The sequence below is a fragment of the Puntigrus tetrazona genome, unplaced genomic scaffold, assembly GCF_018831695.1.
Source record: "Puntigrus tetrazona isolate hp1 unplaced genomic scaffold, ASM1883169v1 S000000001, whole genome shotgun sequence".
In the NCBI taxonomy this organism is placed as follows: Eukaryota; Metazoa; Chordata; class Actinopteri; order Cypriniformes; family Cyprinidae; genus Puntigrus; species Puntigrus tetrazona.
The window spans coordinates 5,055,393-5,076,293 of record NW_025047681.1 but is presented as its reverse complement, the minus strand read 5'-3'; the positions used below and the strand labels follow the sequence as shown (position 1 = coordinate 5,076,293).

The 20,901-nt window shown below is 40.4% G+C and overlaps 2 protein-coding genes across 2 annotated transcripts; one reads left to right on the top strand and one right to left on the bottom strand.

The window, feature by feature from the left end:
• Positions 1-202: 202 nt before the first annotated feature.
• Positions 203-8,637, top strand: LOC122331485 (stonustoxin subunit alpha-like). The gene is given in 7 exon segments (XM_043228927.1): positions 203-272; positions 639-731; positions 4,895-5,181; positions 5,183-5,846; positions 5,849-6,613; positions 7,641-7,676; positions 8,403-8,637. Coding segments are annotated over 6 exon segments (2,025 nt in total). The 5' UTR covers positions 203-272; positions 639-640; the 3' UTR covers positions 8,585-8,637.
• An 8,481-nt stretch (positions 8,638-17,118) lies between these two features.
• On the bottom strand, positions 17,119-20,058 carry LOC122331702 (proto-oncogene Mas-like). The gene is made up of 4 exons (XM_043229203.1): positions 19,937-20,058; positions 19,438-19,526; positions 19,175-19,247; positions 17,119-18,954 (listed from the first exon to the last, which is right to left on the bottom strand). Exon 4 carries the CDS (start codon positions 18,506-18,508, stop codon positions 17,552-17,554), a length of 957 nt encoding a protein of 318 aa, XP_043085138.1. The 5' UTR covers positions 18,509-18,954; positions 19,175-19,247; positions 19,438-19,526; positions 19,937-20,058; the 3' UTR covers positions 17,119-17,551.
• Positions 20,059-20,901: the final 843 nt, after the last annotated feature.

Sequence of the window (20,901 nt, the reverse complement as noted above, 5' to 3'; positions counted from 1 at the left end):
AGTTAAATATATTAAGCTTCTATATATATATACACATACTGTAGAAACTTAATTCTAGATATCAAAAGATAAAGTGTTATAAAAGGACAGAAGTTGAATCAGTTAAAGAAAACGAATGAAATCACATGTGGGTGTGGGTGAGGCTTTCATGGATCAGGTCCAGATAGAGTGCTATAAAAGAACAGAAAAATCCAGCTTCTTCAGACTTCAGTCGAAGACATTACCAGACGACTTCATTTCTTAACACACCATAGAGTGCTCAGAAACTCCAGGTGAGACGTGACTTAAAAATGAAACATACAGGTAGTGTAATGATAGCATTGATAGATTTAAATGTGAGCGATGTTGGGCTATTTAAAGATTTCTCCATGACGTTTTGTCTAATCTGATTAGAGTCACTGCATTCATTGAACCAAAGAGTTATGTCTTCATCTGTTTTTATTGGACTTTTAAACAGGATTAGATCACTTTGGGCACAGTTTTGTGAACATTTTTTGTAAAATAATCATAATTTAGTTTTTCTATGCTTCTTAAACCGTACATAGTTTTTTAACAATTTAAGAATGATAAAATTCCTCATTAAGGTTTACGAATTAAGAAATATTCTCATTGTTCTTGCTGTGTTTCTTCTACTACAGACATGGCATCACAAACCATTGAACTGGCAGCCCTAGGAAGACCTCTGTATCCTGGTATGCTGTATGACTGCCGCAAGGATTCCTTCATTCCAGGTACTTCTGTCTTAAAGGGTCATGAAACCTCGTTCACACCTCAGATCTGAAAAACACTCCAGAAATGAGTGTTTAAAATGATGAAAATGAGAGTGTAGAGCAGGGGTATCAAATCCAGACTCAGTAGGAGCCATGCTGAGGGCTGTAAGAAAAAATGACCCAGATATATATTTAGATTATGTTTACATTATTGGGAAAGAACAAGTGTATTATTAACTCATTAAACACTTTGAACCACATTAAAACATGGTTTTAATTTTAATTTTAAATAAAGTCTCTGAACAGGATAACCGCATTAAAATTAAAACAGTAGTATATACAGTTTTTTTAAAATCTATTATAACTTTAAAAACAACAATTATCATAAAACTGGTAACACTTTATATTAAGGTTCCTTCATAAATGACTAATAATAATTAAAATATACTGTAACTTCAGTATTTTTTACAGTGCGAGCAAACCATCGTAGAGCGACAATGTGGCTATTTATTTGCATGATAACAAATTAATTCAACCCCACAGTTAGCTGACCCGTAAAATCAAAAAAACACTTTGAGAGATTAAACATTTGCTTTAGAGCATGTTAGAAAACATGACTTTACATTAGATGCTCGTTAGCACCTGCTACAGGAAACTACACACAGGCTTTTGGTCATGTGATCCTGAAAGACTATAGTAATAATATATTAAGTGCGTTAAATGCAATTTTTGCTACATCTAATAAATAAATAAATACATTTGTCACAGATTGCAGTGAGAAAGAATGATTCACATGCAGCAGTAGCCTACCTACTATTTTTATTAAGAAAGTTTCTGAACTAAAATGTGGGAGAACAATCCATCCACATACAAATTAATTCAGACCAAAGGTGAAAAGAACAAAACCCAACAGAATGCAATACATAGTTGCTGTTAAAATTGTTCCAGCGTTCTTTTTAAACGAAAACTCTCAAACTTCTTAACACTTCTTACAGACGTAACTCTTACAGACATGTTACTAGCGATGCACCTTGTGTGGCTATTTTACTTGTAGTGCACGGAAACAATATACTGACAAAATGTACCCTGGAACACTGCCCGACCTGCACTCCCCTGCAGCATGACGAGGACACCAGTTCCCCTGTTTACCTGTTTATTTTGGACACTTTTTCCCCTGGACACTTTATTTTGTATATATTTTGTTAATAAAAATCTCTCCGAGGCCTGACGCCACACCCACTGTGTCTGTCATTGGCTCCTCCTGCCACATATATATATATATATATATATATATATATATATATATATATATATATATATATATATATATATATATAGGCTACATAGGCTATCATAGATAAATGGTATAAAGATAACAAATAATTTTATAGCTTAGTTTAGTAGCTCTTACTTTAAAACTTGAACTTGAAAGGTCACTTGCTGCTGGCTTATGCCAAACCGCATATTGACTTTTTTTTTACCTCTTACCAGATACTCTCCCTCTCTTTGCAGAAATGATTTTGTTTATTCTACACTTATTCTAACTTTGCACTTTTAGTGCATTCAAGTTGTCTGCATACACTCCTGTCAGGAATGGGATGGTGACCGTGTCACTGATTGACTTACAAATGGGAAAGTGAGACAGGTTTCCTTGGCGCATCTGCCTCTCTCAATCAAAACCTTTACAGAGTGATCAGATGCATGTCCAACACTTTTCCACATGTCCTGTCCACATGTCCCATGAATTACTCTTAAATCCAAAAGTTCCTCAGTAACAGAGAATTGATCATTTACCCCTCAAATGAATATTGAGAACTGGGCAGTGTCTGTTCTGTCTACACTTTCAATAATAGTCAATGAATATGCAATAAATTCCTTAGCTTTTTCTTGAAGCTGGATCTGTAAGTCTGACCACCCGACTAGCCTTAGTGTTTCGGAAAAGTTTGATGTTAGCAAATGCTTGTTTTTTTACCGGGCACACAAAACCACATACCTTTTCAATACAGCTCTTGTTATCTCCTCTGCAATTATGAAGCTTGCCTTCACAGCTCCCTCACTTTGACCATTCATGCAAGTAAACATGTTTTGCTGTAGCTGAAGTTTGTGCTTTAGTTCCCTGTCTGTCAGTCACTCTCTCCTTACGGGTTCCTTGGTATGGGCCTGCCCTGTTTTTTTTCTATTCCCGCAGGTGCATATAGGAGCTGATGAGCTTGTGGATGGCCCTTTTTCTGCCAGAAGCTGCTTGTCTGCCTCCCCCATTATCACTACGCTTGGTACTGCTGTGGTTAGGGGGTACTTTGGTATTCCCCAGGTGGAGAGTGCGGTTGCAATGCATCTTTGCCACTTGAAGGAATAGTCCTCGTCTCCCATCCAGGGCCTGTAGGCTGTCAGCCATTCCCATGGCCAAGGCGTGCAGTCCTGTGGGCCAATTACCCCGTTTAGACCTTATTTTTTTACATATCTTCAAAACATTTTTTTAAAAAGACATGCACAGATGAAAACCTACAAATCAAAATAGTCTTATCTGTTTCTTGTTTTCTGATGTTTGGAGATCCTTAAATGAGTTTGTTCATAATCCTGAAACTCGATTGAGCTTGAAACAGTAAGTTTCTCAAACAGGACTTCAAAAATGAAAGCTGGAAGCCCTGGCAAACCCTGGCAAACTCAGACAATGTGGTTCTACCCACCAAGCAGCGGTCGGCGCTGCCAAACAGTTCTTGGCAGTACAGTGGCAGACTGGGCACCCTGCACTCTCACGCTGCACTCAAACCTCAGCCTGCCCATCACTGAGGCGCCATGCCATGGCTGCTCCACACTGTGCTGAGACCTGGTCAAGGCCAGCGAGTCGAGCTCCCTACAGGAAGGTGAGGCCTGGAAGGGTAGAGACTTCTCTACAGGAGTTAGAGAGGACAGCACCACTCCTTCCCCTGGGGGCAGGCCGGGTGGAGAATCCTGGATTTGTTTTTGTTCCGTGTCAGGCTCAAGGGCCTATGGTACAAACATTTTCAAAAAAAGAACAGTTTCCTTGTTCTCCATGGTGCTTGTTGCGTGACAGTAAGTAGTTCACAACTTTCTGACTGTCGCCCACAGTGCCCTCTATTGCCAGTAGCCAAACAAATCACAGATAGTAGATGCAACACCTCCCCACTTGGTTCTAGCCAGTCCCGCCACTGATCAGGGCAGTGCTACAGTGATGAGTCAGGACGTGATGCCTTCTCTTTCATCCAGTTTCACTGCCCACCACTGCACACACCATTGGTGCTGGGGTTAGGTTTGTGGTTTACACTACCCAACCAATTGCCATTGCTGATCCAGGCAATCCAACTCTCACAGGCTGTCCCTGTCCCCGTGTCTTCACTAAGGTTGCAGAGGGCACCCATGCCCCATTACAGGAAGTGTGTATCAGGATCCTCAACTCAGCAATCTCGACGACTGGCTCATAATGGGGCAGTCTTAAGAGCAGTTGTGGCATCACAGGGACCTGGTGCTCCAGTACCTCAGCCAGTTGGGGCTTTGGGTCAACTGGGAAAGAGCAAGCTCTCCCCGTGCTGGGAATCTTTTTCTCAGTGTGGAGTTGGACTCAGTGAGTATGGCGGCACGTTTCTAGGCATGTTGTTGTGACAACAGATGCCTACACTTCGAGGCTGGGCCGCCACATGCAATGGGAAGGCAGCCTTCGAGGCTCTGGATGGCACCTTGACTGCTTTTGGCAGTTCTGGCCACTGCTGTAGGGTAAGCATGTGTTGGTTCGCACAGACAACCCTGCGGCTGTTTTGTCGCTTTCTTGCTCAGACACTCTGCAAGGTCAGGAGGACGAGGAATAGGTCCTGTTGATTGCATCATACTGGTTCAATAAATTAAAAATGTATCAAAAACATATAGGGACAAGGTTTTCAAAATGACAGCTGTGAGTTGTGAGCGTTTGTTTGTCCGAGTCAGCAACAGTAACTAAGCGGGCATTGATTACCAGGGTCATTTGTTCACCTTTACAATAGCAATTCTGATTTTATGCAGACTTTAAGCAGTTAGGTCATGTTAGAGAAAGAAAGCATACATATTAATTTAAAATTGTCTTACAGATACAGGATGGATTTTTACTTCAGTTTTCCACTGTGTCCATTGTATGTGCGTAACTTTTGTATGTACGTAACCCATTGTATGTACGTAAACATTTCTCATTTCAGGTGTTACTTTGTGGGATAAGAAATCACTGAGGGAAGATTTGGACAGTCGTCCGCAGCTGATGACAACTTTGAATTTCAGTAGTTCTGACTCTTTACTTAGTAAGTCCGATCTCTTAAAAATAAGTGCTTCCCTGAAGGCCAGCTTTTGGGGGCTGGTGGAGGTGGGAGGATCTGCCAAGTTCCTTAATGACACCAAATCTTCCAATCAGCAGTCCAGAGTAACAATGCATTACAGCGAAACCTCAAGATTCGATCAACTCACTATGACTCAGCTGGGAAAGATCACCTCACGCTCAGGTATTCGACCAGAAAACTGCAACTCACGTGATCACGGCTGTGCTGTACGGAGCTCATGCCTTCATGGTGTTTGAGCGTTCATTTGCAGAAGATGAAAACAAGCAGGACATTGAGGGAGAACTGGATGTCATGGTGAAAAAGATCCCTGGATTTTCCATTGAGGGAAAAGGAGCTTTAAAAATGACAGATGAGGATAATAAAAAGGCTGAGACTATCACCTGCACATTTCATGGTGATGTCCATCTTGAGCAGAATCCCACAACGTACTTAGAGGCCCTAGAGGTGTACAAGAACCTCCCCAATCTGCTGAAGAAAAATCCACAGAATGCAGTGCCGATAAAAGTCTGGCTCTATCCTCTTTGTCTGCTGGATACAAAAGCAGCTCGATTGGAGAGACAAATCAGCGATCATTTGATTTCCAACACTCAAGATATGATGGAGGGGCTGAAGGAGGTAGAGAGGACATGCAATGATCTGTCCAGAAGAAAAGAGATGAATGTTTTCAGTGACGTCAAAAAAAGGCTGCGCTCATTTCAGGACTCTTTAAGCATCTACAAGATAGTGCTTCAGAAAGCTCTGGCCAGGTTCTTGCCTGCCATTCGTGAAGGAAGTGTGCAGGAACAATCCCTAGGAGACATTCTGATGATACACAGCAGCTCCCTTTTAGTGCTGACTTACTTAACCAATGGTTATCTGATGCAAAGTCTGAACTTAATTTATTGAATAATCCCAGCAAGGCGCTGAAGGAGATTAACACGGAAGATTCAGACAGGCTCAACAGCATCCTTCTTGATCCTGATATTAAAGCCGTAGTGTGCTTGACCTTCACATCTCTGAAATATAAAGACCCATATCTTTCAACCCTGGCAGAGTTTGTGAAATCTGAGAAGTTTACAAAGCTAGATGAAAAAATAAACCAGCCTTCTGTGACATCTGATGTCAGAAAGTGGTTCCAAGATCCTGATGTCATTGCAAAGATGAGAGAGAACTTATCAGTCTTCAAGAAATTTTCAGAGGCCAGTAAAATTAACAAGAGTATTCGTTTCATTATTTCTGCCATCTCCGATCCCTCCATTCCAGGCTCCTCCATCTATTTGTATGAAAATGGGAAGTTGACCGACACAAAGTTTCAGCCCGTGTCCAAGCCACCCACACCAATAATAAAGAATGTCCTGGAGGAAACTGTGTCCCTGGAACTGAAGAAGTCCCCAACTGGAGAAACAGTGAAGTACAGATTGGAGTACAAGCAGGTAAGCGCAGGTTCTGGAGCTGAGGAGCAGTGGCTTTTCATAGACACAGCTGATCAAGACTTCACACTGACTGAATTGGTACCTGGGAAGCAGTACTTGATCCGCTACAGGATAGTGGGTAAAGTGGGAGTGAGTGAAGCCAGTGATACTGTCAGCCCTACACTCTCTTCAAGTAAGTGTCATCTGCACATTTTTATGAATACTTTGTTTCTTTTTAAGAATTTCCTCAAAACATTAGCTATGTTCAAACAATCAACATTTACAATTTTGTTTGAGACAACTGTACACAATTACCTACAGTGGGTGACCAGTCTCACTAAAGGTAAGCAGGGTTGATTCTGGTCAGTACCTTCATGGGAGTTCTCCTGTGAAAACTAAGTTGTTGTTAGTGAGGCCAGCAGGTAGCTGCTCTACTCCATGTAGATTATGCATGCTGGTTTTGTTAAGGAGAGACCTTGAACAAGTGTTTTGGGTATACAGCAATCCAAAGTGCTAAGTAAATCAATCAATCAATCAATCATTTTTATTTATATAGCGCTTTTAACAACACAGATTGCGTCAAAGCACTGAAGCACTGAAAATGTCTCATTCATTCAAGCAAAGTGTATTTTACACTATAAAATACAAAAGACTTGCTTGCTCATGACATAGAAAGCTAAAATATACTTTGTGCAAGTTATGCTTTCCTGTATGGCTGCTGGAACTGAAAGTTAGTTATGTAGTGTAAAATATACTTTTGCTTCAGAAGGCCTTTATCCCAGTGCAGCAGCCGCACAAATGTATAGTTGTCATCTGTGAGCCACGTCAGCACTAAATTAGTACAAATCAAAGTGTAAATACATGTACAAGACGTATCTTTCCATTACTAATGTAGGAAATGGTGAATGAGGATAAAAGGGCGCCGATCAAACAGTGTCTCTTAAAAAGACCAAGGAGCTTGAGGTTTAGTCCAAAGCTTACATAGTGATATGATTACTTTGTGTGATAAACAAAGTGAAATGTGAGTCCTATTCCAAAGCATTGATCATGTCAATAATATCAAACCCTAATATGAAGCAAAAGTTGTACTTGTCCGGTTTTGGGCTCTGTAAACATCAGAGACATTTTTCTATTTATCTTCGGTGTTGGGGAATTTCTGCATGTGTTAGCAATTCTCTTGACATTATAGTCACGCTCTTCATGTCTGTTATTCTTCACAGTCACTGTTCCCAGGACCAGGAAAGACTTCCTACGATGTAAGTCAGTTATTTAAAAGAGAGCAAGCAGAAAAACTTGAGTCTGTCCGTGCTTCCTGTAAATGTAGCTTTATAACTGGTGATGTAAACCACGTGATGATGTTAAGCTCTACTGAGACACAATATATTGAGCATTTACACTGCTGGTAACAGTTCAGCTACTTTAAAAGGGTCATATGATCTATTTTAAAGATCATTATTTGTTATTTTACGAACATCACAAGTACTCAGAAATATAACGCCCCTTTCCATAGTCGCGACTTCAGCTTTCAAAATAAATAAATAAAGACAGTTAATAATGTCCTTAGTTTTATTATTTGTTCAAGCCGGAAGAGAAACAGAGTCACTTGACCGACACATCACTCGTTTTTATTTGCAGTACACAAGACATGATTGATCCACTGTGATGTGAGTGACCCAATCTCTCTTCCAAACACTCACACAGCGCGTTTTAAAGCCCTTTCACACAGGACGTGGAATACGCTACAACATCATCACATAGACATGTGGGAGTGTGGTTTAATGAGGTGTTTTAGCCCGGTCTGCATCAGCCTTATCTTTTAGATAGAATCAATCCTTTTGTGGGTGACTTTGACCTTTGTGACTATGCACAAACAGTTACATCCCACACTAAAGAAAATAAAAATAAAAATCACATCATATGTCCCCTTTATAAGATCAAACAGGTTCATAAATGCTGATTCTGGTGTGTTTTGTCTCCATCAGATTCTCAGCGGCTCTCTCTGGATCTGAACACAATAAATAAACACCTCCTTCTGTCGGAGAACAACCGAGTGATTACCTGCACTAACACACTCCAGTCGTATCCCGGACATCCAGACAGATTTGATGACTTCTATCAGGTGTTTTGTAGAGAGAGTGACTGGACGATGTTACTGGGAGATTGAGTGGGGTGGAAATGAAGGTGTGGATGTATCAGTGTCTTATAAGACCATCGGCAGGAAGGAGGGCATAATGAATGTGTGTTTGGATATAATTATCAGTCCTGGAGTTTGTTCTGCGGTCACTCCTGTTGCTTATTCAGACACAATAACATAAAGACTGATCTCCCTGTAAAAGGCATCAGTAGGAAAATAGGAGTGTATGTGGATCACGCAGCAGGAACTCTGTCTTTCTACAGCGTCTACAGCGACACAATGACCCTCATCCACTCAGTCCAGACCACATTCACTCAGCCGCTCTATCCCGGGTTTATTGTTTATTATGTTGGATCTTGGGTGAAACTCAGTGAATGAATTAGAATAGACTGAGATTCTAGATAGAATAGATTCTACCCATAATGCTTTAAGTGGCACAACCTTTTAGTAACAGGAAATGTTATAGTCTCTTCTTTTCTCTTCATGATGGGTCAGAATTTCTCATCTAGACAGTCAGATCAGTGTGTGTGTGTGTGTGTGTGTGTGTTTGTGTGTGTGCTTGTTTGTGATGATCTGTGTTTTGGGGCTTTTCTCGAACTCTGTACTGATTAAAACCTTGTAATGTTATCTTATTGTTCTTGTTTTTTTCTACTCTTTGGAATAAAACACAATGTAAGATCACCTGAGAGCATATTGCAATTGATGATGCATGCGTGGGATGTCTGAATGCTGTATGAATTATGGAAAAAAGTCATGAGACAGAAATCCCCTTTATTTTCTTATCAAATATTTAATTTTATTTTATTTCACCTTTATTTTTAATCAAATATTTATTATACCCACATTAAAGACATAATTATTATGGGATCTTTTTCAGTAAAGATGATAACATAATATGATGTTTTTCCTGTTTCCTGTATGTTGAGAATGTGTGTGTGTGTAGAATTAGTACAAAAATAGTCTTTTAATAAATCCAATTTGGCCCAACACATCTCTGAACAAATGTACTTCAGGCTGAACAAATGTACTTCAGGCCCTGAATAAACTACAGTAAAACTTATTCTCAAACTGAAAAACTCCTAATTCTAACCCTTTTGTTTGCTATGCTGCTTGCTTACTGGTCTACTTCCCAATTCCTGTCAATTGATTAATCACAACAGACACATGAACATTTAAATACACCCACACATTAAAGGGGACATATTATGCAAAAATCAAGTTTAAATGCAGCTGTGCGTGTATGAAAACATCCAGCTTGTAATGGTAAATCCAACCCACTCATTCATTTATAAATCTAATAATTCAGTAGTGGTTTCTCAAAACAAACAATTTCAGATTCTCCCTACATTGATGTCACAGTAGGAAAAATCCCATCTGCGCCGATTCTCATCTTTGATCACATTTACCAAGGGTGCTGATATTTTTGGCCATAACCACCCATCGGCTCTATTAGGTACATGGTGGGGATAGTACAGGTGTCATGATTGAGGGGTCTGAGGCGTATGGATCCATTTGCAGACTTTTATTGAGCAAAGGCATGGTCAAAGCAGGCAGGCGTCAAATCACAGCACACAGGTGTATCAGAGGCAAGGCAACAACAAAATCCAAAAACAGGCGGAGGTCGGGTCAGCCAGCAAACAATCACAGTATCAGAAGACAGGCAGGGTCAAAACCAAAGAATCTAAGACTCGGGAAACACAAGGAAACTCGGGAAACAACAATAGTACAATCCAACAATACTATAACAATGCAACCTGCAGGTGAGGGGCCTGCTACAGTTTTTATAGTCCTGGAAGAGGAAGTAGTAGCAGAGGAAGTGATAACAGGTCATCCGGAGGTAAGGGCTCCCTCTGCTGGCTTGGTGACAACAGGAGCATCTCAATAAATTAGAATGTTGTTGAAAATTTCATTTATTTCAGTAATTCAAATCAAATTGTAAAACTCTCATATTAAATTAAATTACTTCAGCCTGTGTGCATTGAATTAAGTCTTTGGTTCTTTTAATTGTGTTGATTTTGGATTATATTTAACTAAACCCACCAATTCACTATCTCAACAAATTAGAACATGGTGACATGCCAATCTGCTAATCTCAAAACACCTGCAAATGTTTCTTGAGCCTTCAAAGTGGGCTACACAATCATGGGGAAGACTGCTGATCTGACAGTTGTCTAGAAGACAATCATTGACACCCTTCACAAGGAGGGTTAAGACACAAACATTCATTGCCAAAGAAGCTAGCTGTTCACAGAGTGCTACATCCAAGCAGATTAACATAAAGTTGAATTAAGGAAATTGTCAAGCAAAATCGATTAAAAATTTGAGTAAACTTCACAAGGAATGGACTGAGGCTGGGGTCAAGGCATCAAGAAGCACCACACACAGGCGTGTCAAGGAATTTGGCAACAGTTGTTATATTCCTCTTGTTAGCCACTAACAGACAACGTTAGAGGTGTCTTACCTGGGTTTGGGAGAATAAGTGGGGTTTTTTGTTAGATGTGAGCCAAAATCATCACAATTAAATGAACCAAAGACCTTCACTACTTCAGTCTGTGTTCACTGCATTTAAGTTTCACAATTTGAGTTGAATTACTGAAATAAACTAACTTTTCCACGACATTCTAGTTTATTGAAATGCAGCGGTATGTCACCTATATGTTCAGTTGCTCATACCATATTCATCTTCAGTAGCAAATAACCTACATCTGGCATATCCTCTATTTCAAGTATCTCCCTTAATCTTAGCAACCAAAACTGGCAAGTCGAGCAGATGTTTCTGAAGTGAACTAGAAGTGTTTATGCCTGATCGGCCAACAGATTAACACTACCGAAGAGATTCTTGTTTGTAAACGGGCCTATCCTGTGTATGTGACCAGAGAGCAATTCATTGATAAAGAGGGTTCCAACGTGCTATGCCGCTGTCACTGACAATACATATCCATCCATCCATCCATCCATCCATCCATTTACTACCACTTATCTGGGGCCGGGTCGCGGGGCAACAGTCTAAGCAGGAACGCCCAGACTTCCCTCTCCCCAGACACTTCCTCCAGCTCTTCCAGGGGAACACCGAGGTGCTCCCAGGTCAGCTGAGAGACATAGTTCCTCCAGCGTGTCCTAGGTCTTCCCCTGGGCCTCCTCCCGGTGGGACATGCACAGAACACCTCCATAGGGAGGCGTCCGGGAGGGATCCGGAACAGATGCCCAAACCACCTCAGCTGGCCTCTCTAAATGTTGAGCTTCTCCCGAGTGACCGAGCTCCTATCCCTATTTCTAAGGGACCGTCGAGCCACCCTATGGAGGAAAAGATCATGACCATAAGTGAGAGTAGGAACAAAGATAGATGGATAAATCGAGAGCTTTGAATGCCTTCTCCAAATCCACAAAGAACATGTGGACTGGTTGGGCAAACTCCCAGGAACCTCCAGTATCCTGCAGAGGGGATAGAGTTGGTTCAGTGTTCCTCACCCAGGATGAAAGCCAAACTTTTCCTCCTGAAGCTGAGGTTCGACTATCGGACAAATTCTCTCCAGTACCCTGGCATAGACTTTCCCTGGGAGGGTGAGGAGTGTGATCCCCTATATTTGGAGCACACCTTCCAGTCCCCTTTTTTAAAGGGGAACCACCACCCCAGTCTGCCAGTCCAAAGGTACTGTCCCCGCCTCCAAGCGATGCTTCAAAGGCGTGTCAGCCAAGACAGCCCCACAACATCCAGAGACCTGAGGAACTCAGGATCTCATCCACCCCGGTGCTTTGCCACCGAGGAGCTTCTTAACTACCTCGGTGACCTCAGCCCAGGTCCCCGGCCTCTGCTCCCTCAGTGGAAGACGTTGGCGGGATTGAGGAGATCCTCGAAGTATTCAATTCAATTCAATTCAAGTTTATTTTGTATAGCGCTTTTTACAATGGCTATTGTTCCAAAGCAGCTTCACAAAAGCAAATTATTACATAACAAAAGCAAATCATTCAACAGACATAAGCAAGTCACCACACAACAGGATGCATTGCAAAACAGCAGGATGAATTACAATGCAGAAAGTCCAAGATAGAATTAGTCCAGACAGAAGGTTGAGTTTTCCTCGACGTCATCGCAGGAAGGTCATCTCCTCACTGGGTCCACTGGAGAGAGGCTCGGTAACTAGATGCCTCGGGATGTACATCCCGAGGTGGAGACAAAAGGATAATTAGAGTAGCGGCCATTTATACTATTGGGAATCACGATGTACTGTAGCATAGGTTTATGTTAATCTTCTGAGTATGCTTTGCTAAAAGATATGTCTTTAGCCTAGACTTAAACTGAGAGAGTGTGTCTGATCCCGAACATTTGCAGGAAGGTTATTCCAGAGTTTGGGTGCCAAATGAAAACGCTCGACCACCTTTAGTAGACTTTGCTATACGAGGAACTACCAGGAGCCCTGAGTTTTGAGATCTTAAAGAGCGTGACGGGTTGTAGCTTGACAGAAGGCTGGTCAGATAAATGGGGGCTAAACCATTTAGAGCCTTGTAGGTCAGTAACAGTACTTTATAATCAATTCGGAAATGAACAGGCAGCCAGTGCAGGGAGGATAAAACTGGGGTTATATGATCATATTTCCTTGTCCTGGTAAGAACTCGAGCGGCTGCGTTCTGCACTAACTGAAGCTTGTTTATTGAAGATGCTGGACAACCAGCGAGCAGCGCATTACAGTAATCCAGTCTAGATGTCATGAATGCATGAACTAGCTTTTCTGCATCTGAGAGAGAGCATGTGTCTGAGTTTAGCAATATTTCTAAGATGAAAGTAGGCAGATTTTGTAACATGAGTGATATGGTGTTCGAAGGACAGGTTGCTGTCCAATATCACACCCAAGTCTTTAACTGTCGGAGTAACGTTTATATCACATCCATCTAATTGTAGTTTGAGCTCAGAAATTTGCTGTAAACATGAATTTGGTCCGATAAGAAGCACCTCTGTTTTATTAGAGTTTAATAGAAGAAAATTTCTAGTCATCCAGCCTTTTATGTCTTTAACACACTCTGTTAATTTAGACATTTCTGATAACTTATCAGGCTTAGATGAAATGTATAGCTGTGTGTCATCTGCATAACAGTGAAATTAACCCTGTGCTTTCTAATAATGTTCCCCAGGGGCAGCATGTATATAGAGAACAGTAAGGGGGCCTAGAACTGATCCTTGAGGCACACCACACTTTACGGGCATTGTAGTAGAGCAGTCTCCGTTTATATCTACAAATTGATAACGGTCTGATAGGTATGATTTAAACCAATTTAGCGCCTGTCCCTGTACACCAGCGGTGTTTAAACGCTCAGGAGAATATTATGATCTATGGTGTCAAATGCAGCAGTGAGATCCAATAAAACGCAGTAGCGAGACGCAGCCTCGGTCGGAGGATAAGAGCAGGTCATTAGTGATTTTAACTAATGCGGTTTCTGTGCTATGGTGCGGTCTAAAACCTGACTGAAACTCCTCATAGACATCATTCATCTTTAAGAAGGAGCATAGCTGCGCTGACACAACTTTTCTAATATTTTTTGATATAAATGGGAGATTTGATATCGGTCTGTAATTAGATAGTTCATTAGGATCAAGTTGTGGTTTTTTGATCATAGGCTTAATAATTGCTAATTTGAATGGGTTGGATGCGTGACCTAACGATAGGGAGGAGTTAATAATATTTAGAAGAGGTTCACCAGCTGCTGGTAATATATCTTTCAGAAATTTAGTTGGAATAGGATCTAATACACATGTGGCAGATTTAGACTTAGTGATTAGTTTATTTAACTCTTCCTGTCCTATGGTTGCAAAAACACTGTAACTGAATTTGCTGGGTACTGAGTGAGGCTGGACTAAAGGACGAAGTTAAGGGTTGATTTTCTGTTATTTTAAGTCTGATATTATCTATTTTATTAGTGAAGAATTGTATGAAGTCATTGCTACTTAACTGAGAGGGTGTGCAGCGTTCTGTTGCTGACCGATCATTTGTTAATCTAGCCACTGTGCTAAACAAAAATCTCGGATTGTTTTGGTTGCTTTCAATGAGTTTACGGAGGTGCTCGGCTCTGGCTGCTTTTAGTGACTGTCTATAAGTGCACATAATGTCCTTGTAGGCAATTCTAAAAACCTCTAGCTTAGCCTTTCTCCACTTACGTTCTAGTGAGCAGTAGCTGTTTTTAGAGCGTGTGTATGACTATTGTACCATGGTACACTTTTATTCTCTCTAATCTGTTTTAACTTGATGGGAGCGACAGTATCTAATGTGCGAGTGAAGATACTGCACATACTGCTGGTCATTTGCTCAAGATCATCTGCTTTCTCAGGTTTTCATGGAGCAGGTCAGATAGATCTGGTAGGTTGTTTGTGAATTTATCTACAGTGGTTGGGATAATGGTTCTACCCAGTTGGTAGTGCGAGTGCGGCTCGGTTAATCTCACTTACAGAAAGTTTATAGGATATAAGGAAATAATCAGTGATATCATCACTTAGAGGTAAGATATCTAGGTCTAAAACATCGATGCCATGCGAAATAATTAAATCTAATGTATGCTTACAGCAGTGAGTTGGGCCGATTACATTTTGCTTTAGCCCAAAAGATGATAATAAATTTGTGAAAGTAGCTCCTACTGTATTATTTGGGTCGTCTACATGAATGTTGAAATCACCGATAATAAGTGCTCTATCTTTATTAATTATTAAGTCTGAAATAAAATCAGCAAATTCCTTAAGAAAATCTACATAAGGTCCTGGTGGTCTATACACAGAGATAAGAAAGAGATATAACAGAGATTTCTTTGTTGCATCCATAAAGCGTAACATTAAGATCAAGCAGTTATTATCTTAAGCACACAGGTATTATCTTTGGATCGGTTATGAAATATAATCCTAGATGACCATAAGCAGTTAAGTTTCCCAGCTGGCAGATGAAGGGGACTTTTAGCCATGGTGCACTCCTTACATTCCTGGACGTACCTTCTCACATGCCTGGCCATCTCAGGCCACCAGAAGCGCTCTGATAGCAGCGAGAGGATGTTGTGAGTGCTGGCCTCTGGGAATGCTCTGGGAATATGGGGTACGAGGCCCTTTGCTAAGGGCTGAGATTGACAGACGGATCGGTGCAGCTTCTGCAGTAATGCGGTCACTGTACAGGCCTGTCAAGGCGAAGCTCTCGATTTACCAGTTGATCTACTCTCCTACTCTCACTTATGGACCAAAAGGATGAGATCCTGGATACAAGTGGCCGAAATGAGTTTCCTCCGTAGGGTGGCTGGGCGCTCCCTTAGAGATAGGGTGAGGAGCTCAGTCACTCAGGAGGAGCTCGGAGTAGACCCGCTGCTCCTCTACATCGAGAGAGGCCATCTGAGGTGGCTCAGACATTTGTTCTAGATGCCTCCCGGATACCTCCCAATTAAGGTGTTCCGGGAATGTCCCACGGAGAGTAGGCCCCCGGAGAAGACCTAGGACACGTTAGAGAGACTATGTCTCTCGGCTGACCTGGGTGCACCTCTGTGTTTCCCCCAGAAGAGCTGGAGGAAGTGTCTGGGGAGAGGGAAGTCTGGGTGTCCCTGCTTAGATTGCTGCCCCCATGACCAGGCCCCGGATAAGCAGCCAAAAACTGGCCATGTGCAGCTGTATTTGTGACTTCAAATGTGCAGGCTTACGATTGGCTGATTCAGAGGCCGGGGTCAGCCATTTTGTGTTGACATCATTGTAGTCCTTGGTTTACAAGACCTAAGTTTCCCCTCAGTCAACATTTGTGAGTGAGTGAAGTGACCTGTGGCAGGGTTGGTGACCCATACTTGTAATTTGCACTCTGTGTTTAACCCATCCAAAGTGCACACACACACACCGTGAGCACACCAGGGCAGTGGGCAGCCAGTGTGCTGGTTATACCACCTAAAACCCCTGCTGGACTTGAGACTTGTTGGACTTGAGAAACATGTTTAGGTAAAGTGTCTTATTTTGGCTTTTTTGTGACATGTGATATGATAATTTTTTGTTTTTTTTCTCAAGGCGCGGCACTTCTGCAAGAGAGAGGAGAAAGAGATGTATGTCTACCAGAGAGACAAAAAAGAAGCTTCTTTGCACCCCTCACAGATTACATCAGGAGGGAGTATTTGCTGAAGGAGGTGGACTGCGTTCGGCAATAAATAATAGCCAAAGTATTGATAAAAGTTTAAAATGATGTTTGAAATGATGCTTTATGGACTATTTTATAGATGTTCTTACTTCCTTTCTTTGCCTTGATCATTGTAGTATCCTTGCTGTCTATGGAGAATCAGAAAACTCTTCAGTTTCATCAAAAATAAATAACTAACTGTAGATAAACAAGGGTCTTGTGGGTTTGAGATGACCTGAGGGTGAGTAATTAATAAATCCCTGTTAGTATCTAAGAGAATATGTCTTTTCAGCTGTGGTTATTTGTGTTTGTTATATTTCTAGCAGTTTTATTGTTTAAACGCTGTATTCTTATGCACTTTTAAAATAAAGTTGAAATCAAAATCCTAATCTATATACAGTTCACCACCAGCAGTTATTTGTCAAATTAATAGAGAGAGAAACAGAGAGATTAAACAGAAATCTCTTTAATATACAAGAAAGAGAGAATAAAGGACAGTCTCCTTCTCTAACAGTGAAAAACAATACAGTCATCACCTACAAAAACATACAATATTCAATCTGATTTACCAACTTACTAAACATTGCCATGTAGTTTTCTAATGATGCTTCATTTTTTTAGTTGTACTGGCATTAATATAGTAACATCATTAAACTAATTCACGTTATACATCTATCAGTCTGGGGATATCATTATATAAATGATGGGATGCACACAGTCTGATTTTCATTACACGTGTGCCGATCAAATGTTTTTTAATCAATTGTTGTAGTTTTATAAATAAACTTCAATTTCCTAGAAATTAAGCGTGTTTGCGATGTAAATATGGACCTTGACTTAAAATTAATATAGTGCAGTGTTCTTGAGATCATTTAGCAGCAGGTTAAACTGAGCTGCAGGTGTTTAATGAATGAGATTCAGGTTTTTGAGCTGAAATACAGCACACTACAGTAGAGCAGCTGCTTTGTGGATTCACTACAGAGTGTTCGTCCTGATTGTGTTTCCATCTCTGATGTCTACAACACTTCATTAAATCACCAGCATCAGGCCTCATGAACAGATACAGCATACAGTCAGCAAGTGGATTCACAAATAACAGCAATTGTGCAAAGAAATAAGATTTTTCAAATGAAAGTGTCTTATTGTTAGGAAGCTTATATTGATCTATAATACACATAATCACAGCAGGCAGAATGAGAAATGTGTAAGTCAGCAGCACCAGGAACAAACTGCCCAAAATTAATTTACGCTTCAGAGCAGTCAGTGATATTGAGCGAGAAAGACCTCGACAAGTTCCAACAAAACAGAGAATGACTATGGGGTAGGGAATTAAACATGCTATACTTAGGGTAAGACTGTCAAAATAAATACAAGGGGGCTTTATTTCTGAAAACGTCAGAGGCACAAACCAGACGATCACAGAAAGAAAACAGGAGAGTTTGAGTGATTGGTGAGATTTGTACCAGATAGGATGAGAAACCAGAAGATATCGTTCAAAAGAAACACATGCCATAAAATACAGACCTACAACCAAACAATAGCGATATGGACCGACTAGTTCATATGACCATGAGATTGTTGTTCCTATTAACATACACATGACCTGTATGAGATCTGAAAGTATCAAGTGACTAATAAAAACTGAAGCAGCAGGCCGAGATTTGACGAGAAAACACAAAGCAATCAGAGTTAAGATCATGACTGGAATCTCAATGACTGAAAGGATCCAGACAAATACAACATTTGCAGCATCTTTTTTTCTGTACAAATCTCTCCGCTTACTGAAATGATCATAATCTGATCCAGTTGAGTCATTGATGCTGATGTTATGTTGTCCCATTGTTTTATAAATTCCTGAGAGAAACCACTAAATAACAAACCAGTCATTAGTTTTAAGATGTAAAAAATGCTTCTCAATTACTTATCGGTCTATTACAGATGTCTTGACATGTCTTCTGTGTAAATTTGCCATTCAAATGTGTGATGTAACAGGGATAGTTCACCCAGTACTTAAAACCATTTACTTACTCTCAAGTGGTTTACTCAATGTATTTCTGAAGGGACTTGATCCCTTTACTATATGGTGAACAGATCTGATGTGGAACACGTTTAGAAGATCCTTTCAACTTTTTATGAAGGAGCCTCTGCTATGGAGTATCCAGTACTCTACTGAACAGCAGAATTAATAGAATACCTCAGCTCTGTTCATCATATAAAGCCATCGAGTCTCTTCAGAGTCTCGCCAAATTGATTTGGGTTTCTTCGTGACCTCTTTGAAGCGTCAAACTGAAATAAAAAGCGAGAAACTTACATTTATGACAGAACAGTTGGTTTGTCGTTCTTTTTTTACAGATAAGTTGAAGAAAAGATTTCAGTGTCACATTCCACTTCCATGTTAGTCTGATGAAGAACACAGTTGAGATACAAACAGATGTGAATAAATGTTTAGTTCATTTAGTAGTGAAGTATGACTGTATGATTTCTGACTGAAATAATGAGATCTTACTGTCATGTAAGGATCAAGACGACTGGAGAAGCTGCAGTGAATGGTGTTTATTGAGCAACAGTTATAACATATGCTGAAATAATGAGAGAGATGAACAGAACACAATAACATTAATGAGAAATAAAATAATCAGGAATCCACAGAAGCAGATGTGTGAGGATCCAGAGTTAAAACACTAATAAAACACTCAGACATTCAGTCGGTGTCTTTTAAACCATCTGTAATGAAAAAATTGTAGTGAAAAACACTCACTAATCATCTACCTTTATGTCGTTCTAAACCTGTAAAAGCTTTGGTCGTCTTCAGGACACAAAAGAAAACCAGGAGTCTCGTGACTGATTACATTCAAGATCTAGAAAAGTATAAAAAAGACGTCATCTGAATAGTCCATGTGCTTCGTTTATAATGTTATCAAGTTTAAAGAATACTTTTTGTATAGACAAAATAAAGATAATAAACTAATGACTCAATGATTCAGCACCGTAACATCATTGTAGTGATATTTTGAACATCATCCTATGAACACATATAATGTATGCAGTTCTGTGTTAGACGCAATAGAAAGATACGCTGTTGGTACAAATCAAAGTATAAACACAACCTATCTTCCCATTGCGTCTCACACAGAGCTGAGTACACTATGTGAGTCCATTCTATTCTGTGAGTCCATAATCATAATGACAATTACAAGATGTTTATGACATGATAATGATAAAACTCTATTATTACTGAAGCAACATTATAAGAGAAGCATGATCTTACCTGGATCAGACTGTGTCTTGAAGATGTTCATCAGTAGATGATGGTGTCTGTGAACTGATGCTCGTTCTTTTATAGTCTGAATTCACTCCGGAAACAGAGGGATTCTGTCAGATAATGAGCTGAAAGAAAGAGCAAAGATGCATTAAACAAAATAAATGTTTAATGTACATGCAACCACAGAGCGGCAAAATGTAACACCATTCAATTTTTCATATAAAACCATTACATGACATCAACAAAAATAAACAACAAAGACATTACAGACACTGATATTTGAGAAGCAGCGCATTAGGTCTTGAGTCTGCTTCAGATCCAGTTTTGGTTTAGTCAGACTCTGAATAATTGGGTCTGTTTGTATAAAGACTAGGCAGTGATCACTGACGTACAGCAATTAAAGAGATTTATAAGATAGACTTGGAGGTAAAGGGATTGGGAAATAAAAGACTAATAAGTTTTCTCTGTAAAGATAGAGAACAACAGTTATCGTCCATGGACTGGAATGTTTTGATTTGTTCCAAGGAATAGTGTTTGCCCCAGTGAGTGGAAGTAAAGACTGTTGTCAGGATCCTGTCCTGATTGCCTCGTCTGTCTTGTCTCTGTTTAATGTGTCTTTATTTGTGATATGTCGGAGACCACATGACTTTGTGTTTGTTTGTGCCATGTGCCCCTCCTGTTCTGCCCCCTTGTTTCCCATTGCCACGCCCTCTTGTTTGTGCCACGCCCTCTGAGTATTGTGATGTTTAACCACTTCCGAGGATAGTGGGGGTCACGAGTCACTGGCATTGTTATTTTGGGGTCGTGGGCTCAAAAGTTTGGGAACCCTGGCCTACATTATAGATTCACTCAAATAAAAGAGTCAAAAACTCCTGAAGTACTTCTTGAAGCAGTTCTGGAGATGTTATTTATGAACTGTATTTATGTCCACATTTAGTAAGAGTGCAGTCGTTAATATCATCGAAAGAGTC

Bases quoted from the DNA above. Each gene is read 5' to 3' on its own strand.
- LOC122331702 (XM_043229203.1), bottom strand. From the start codon at position 18,508: ATGGGACAACATAACATCAGCATCAATGACTCAACTGGATCAGATTAT.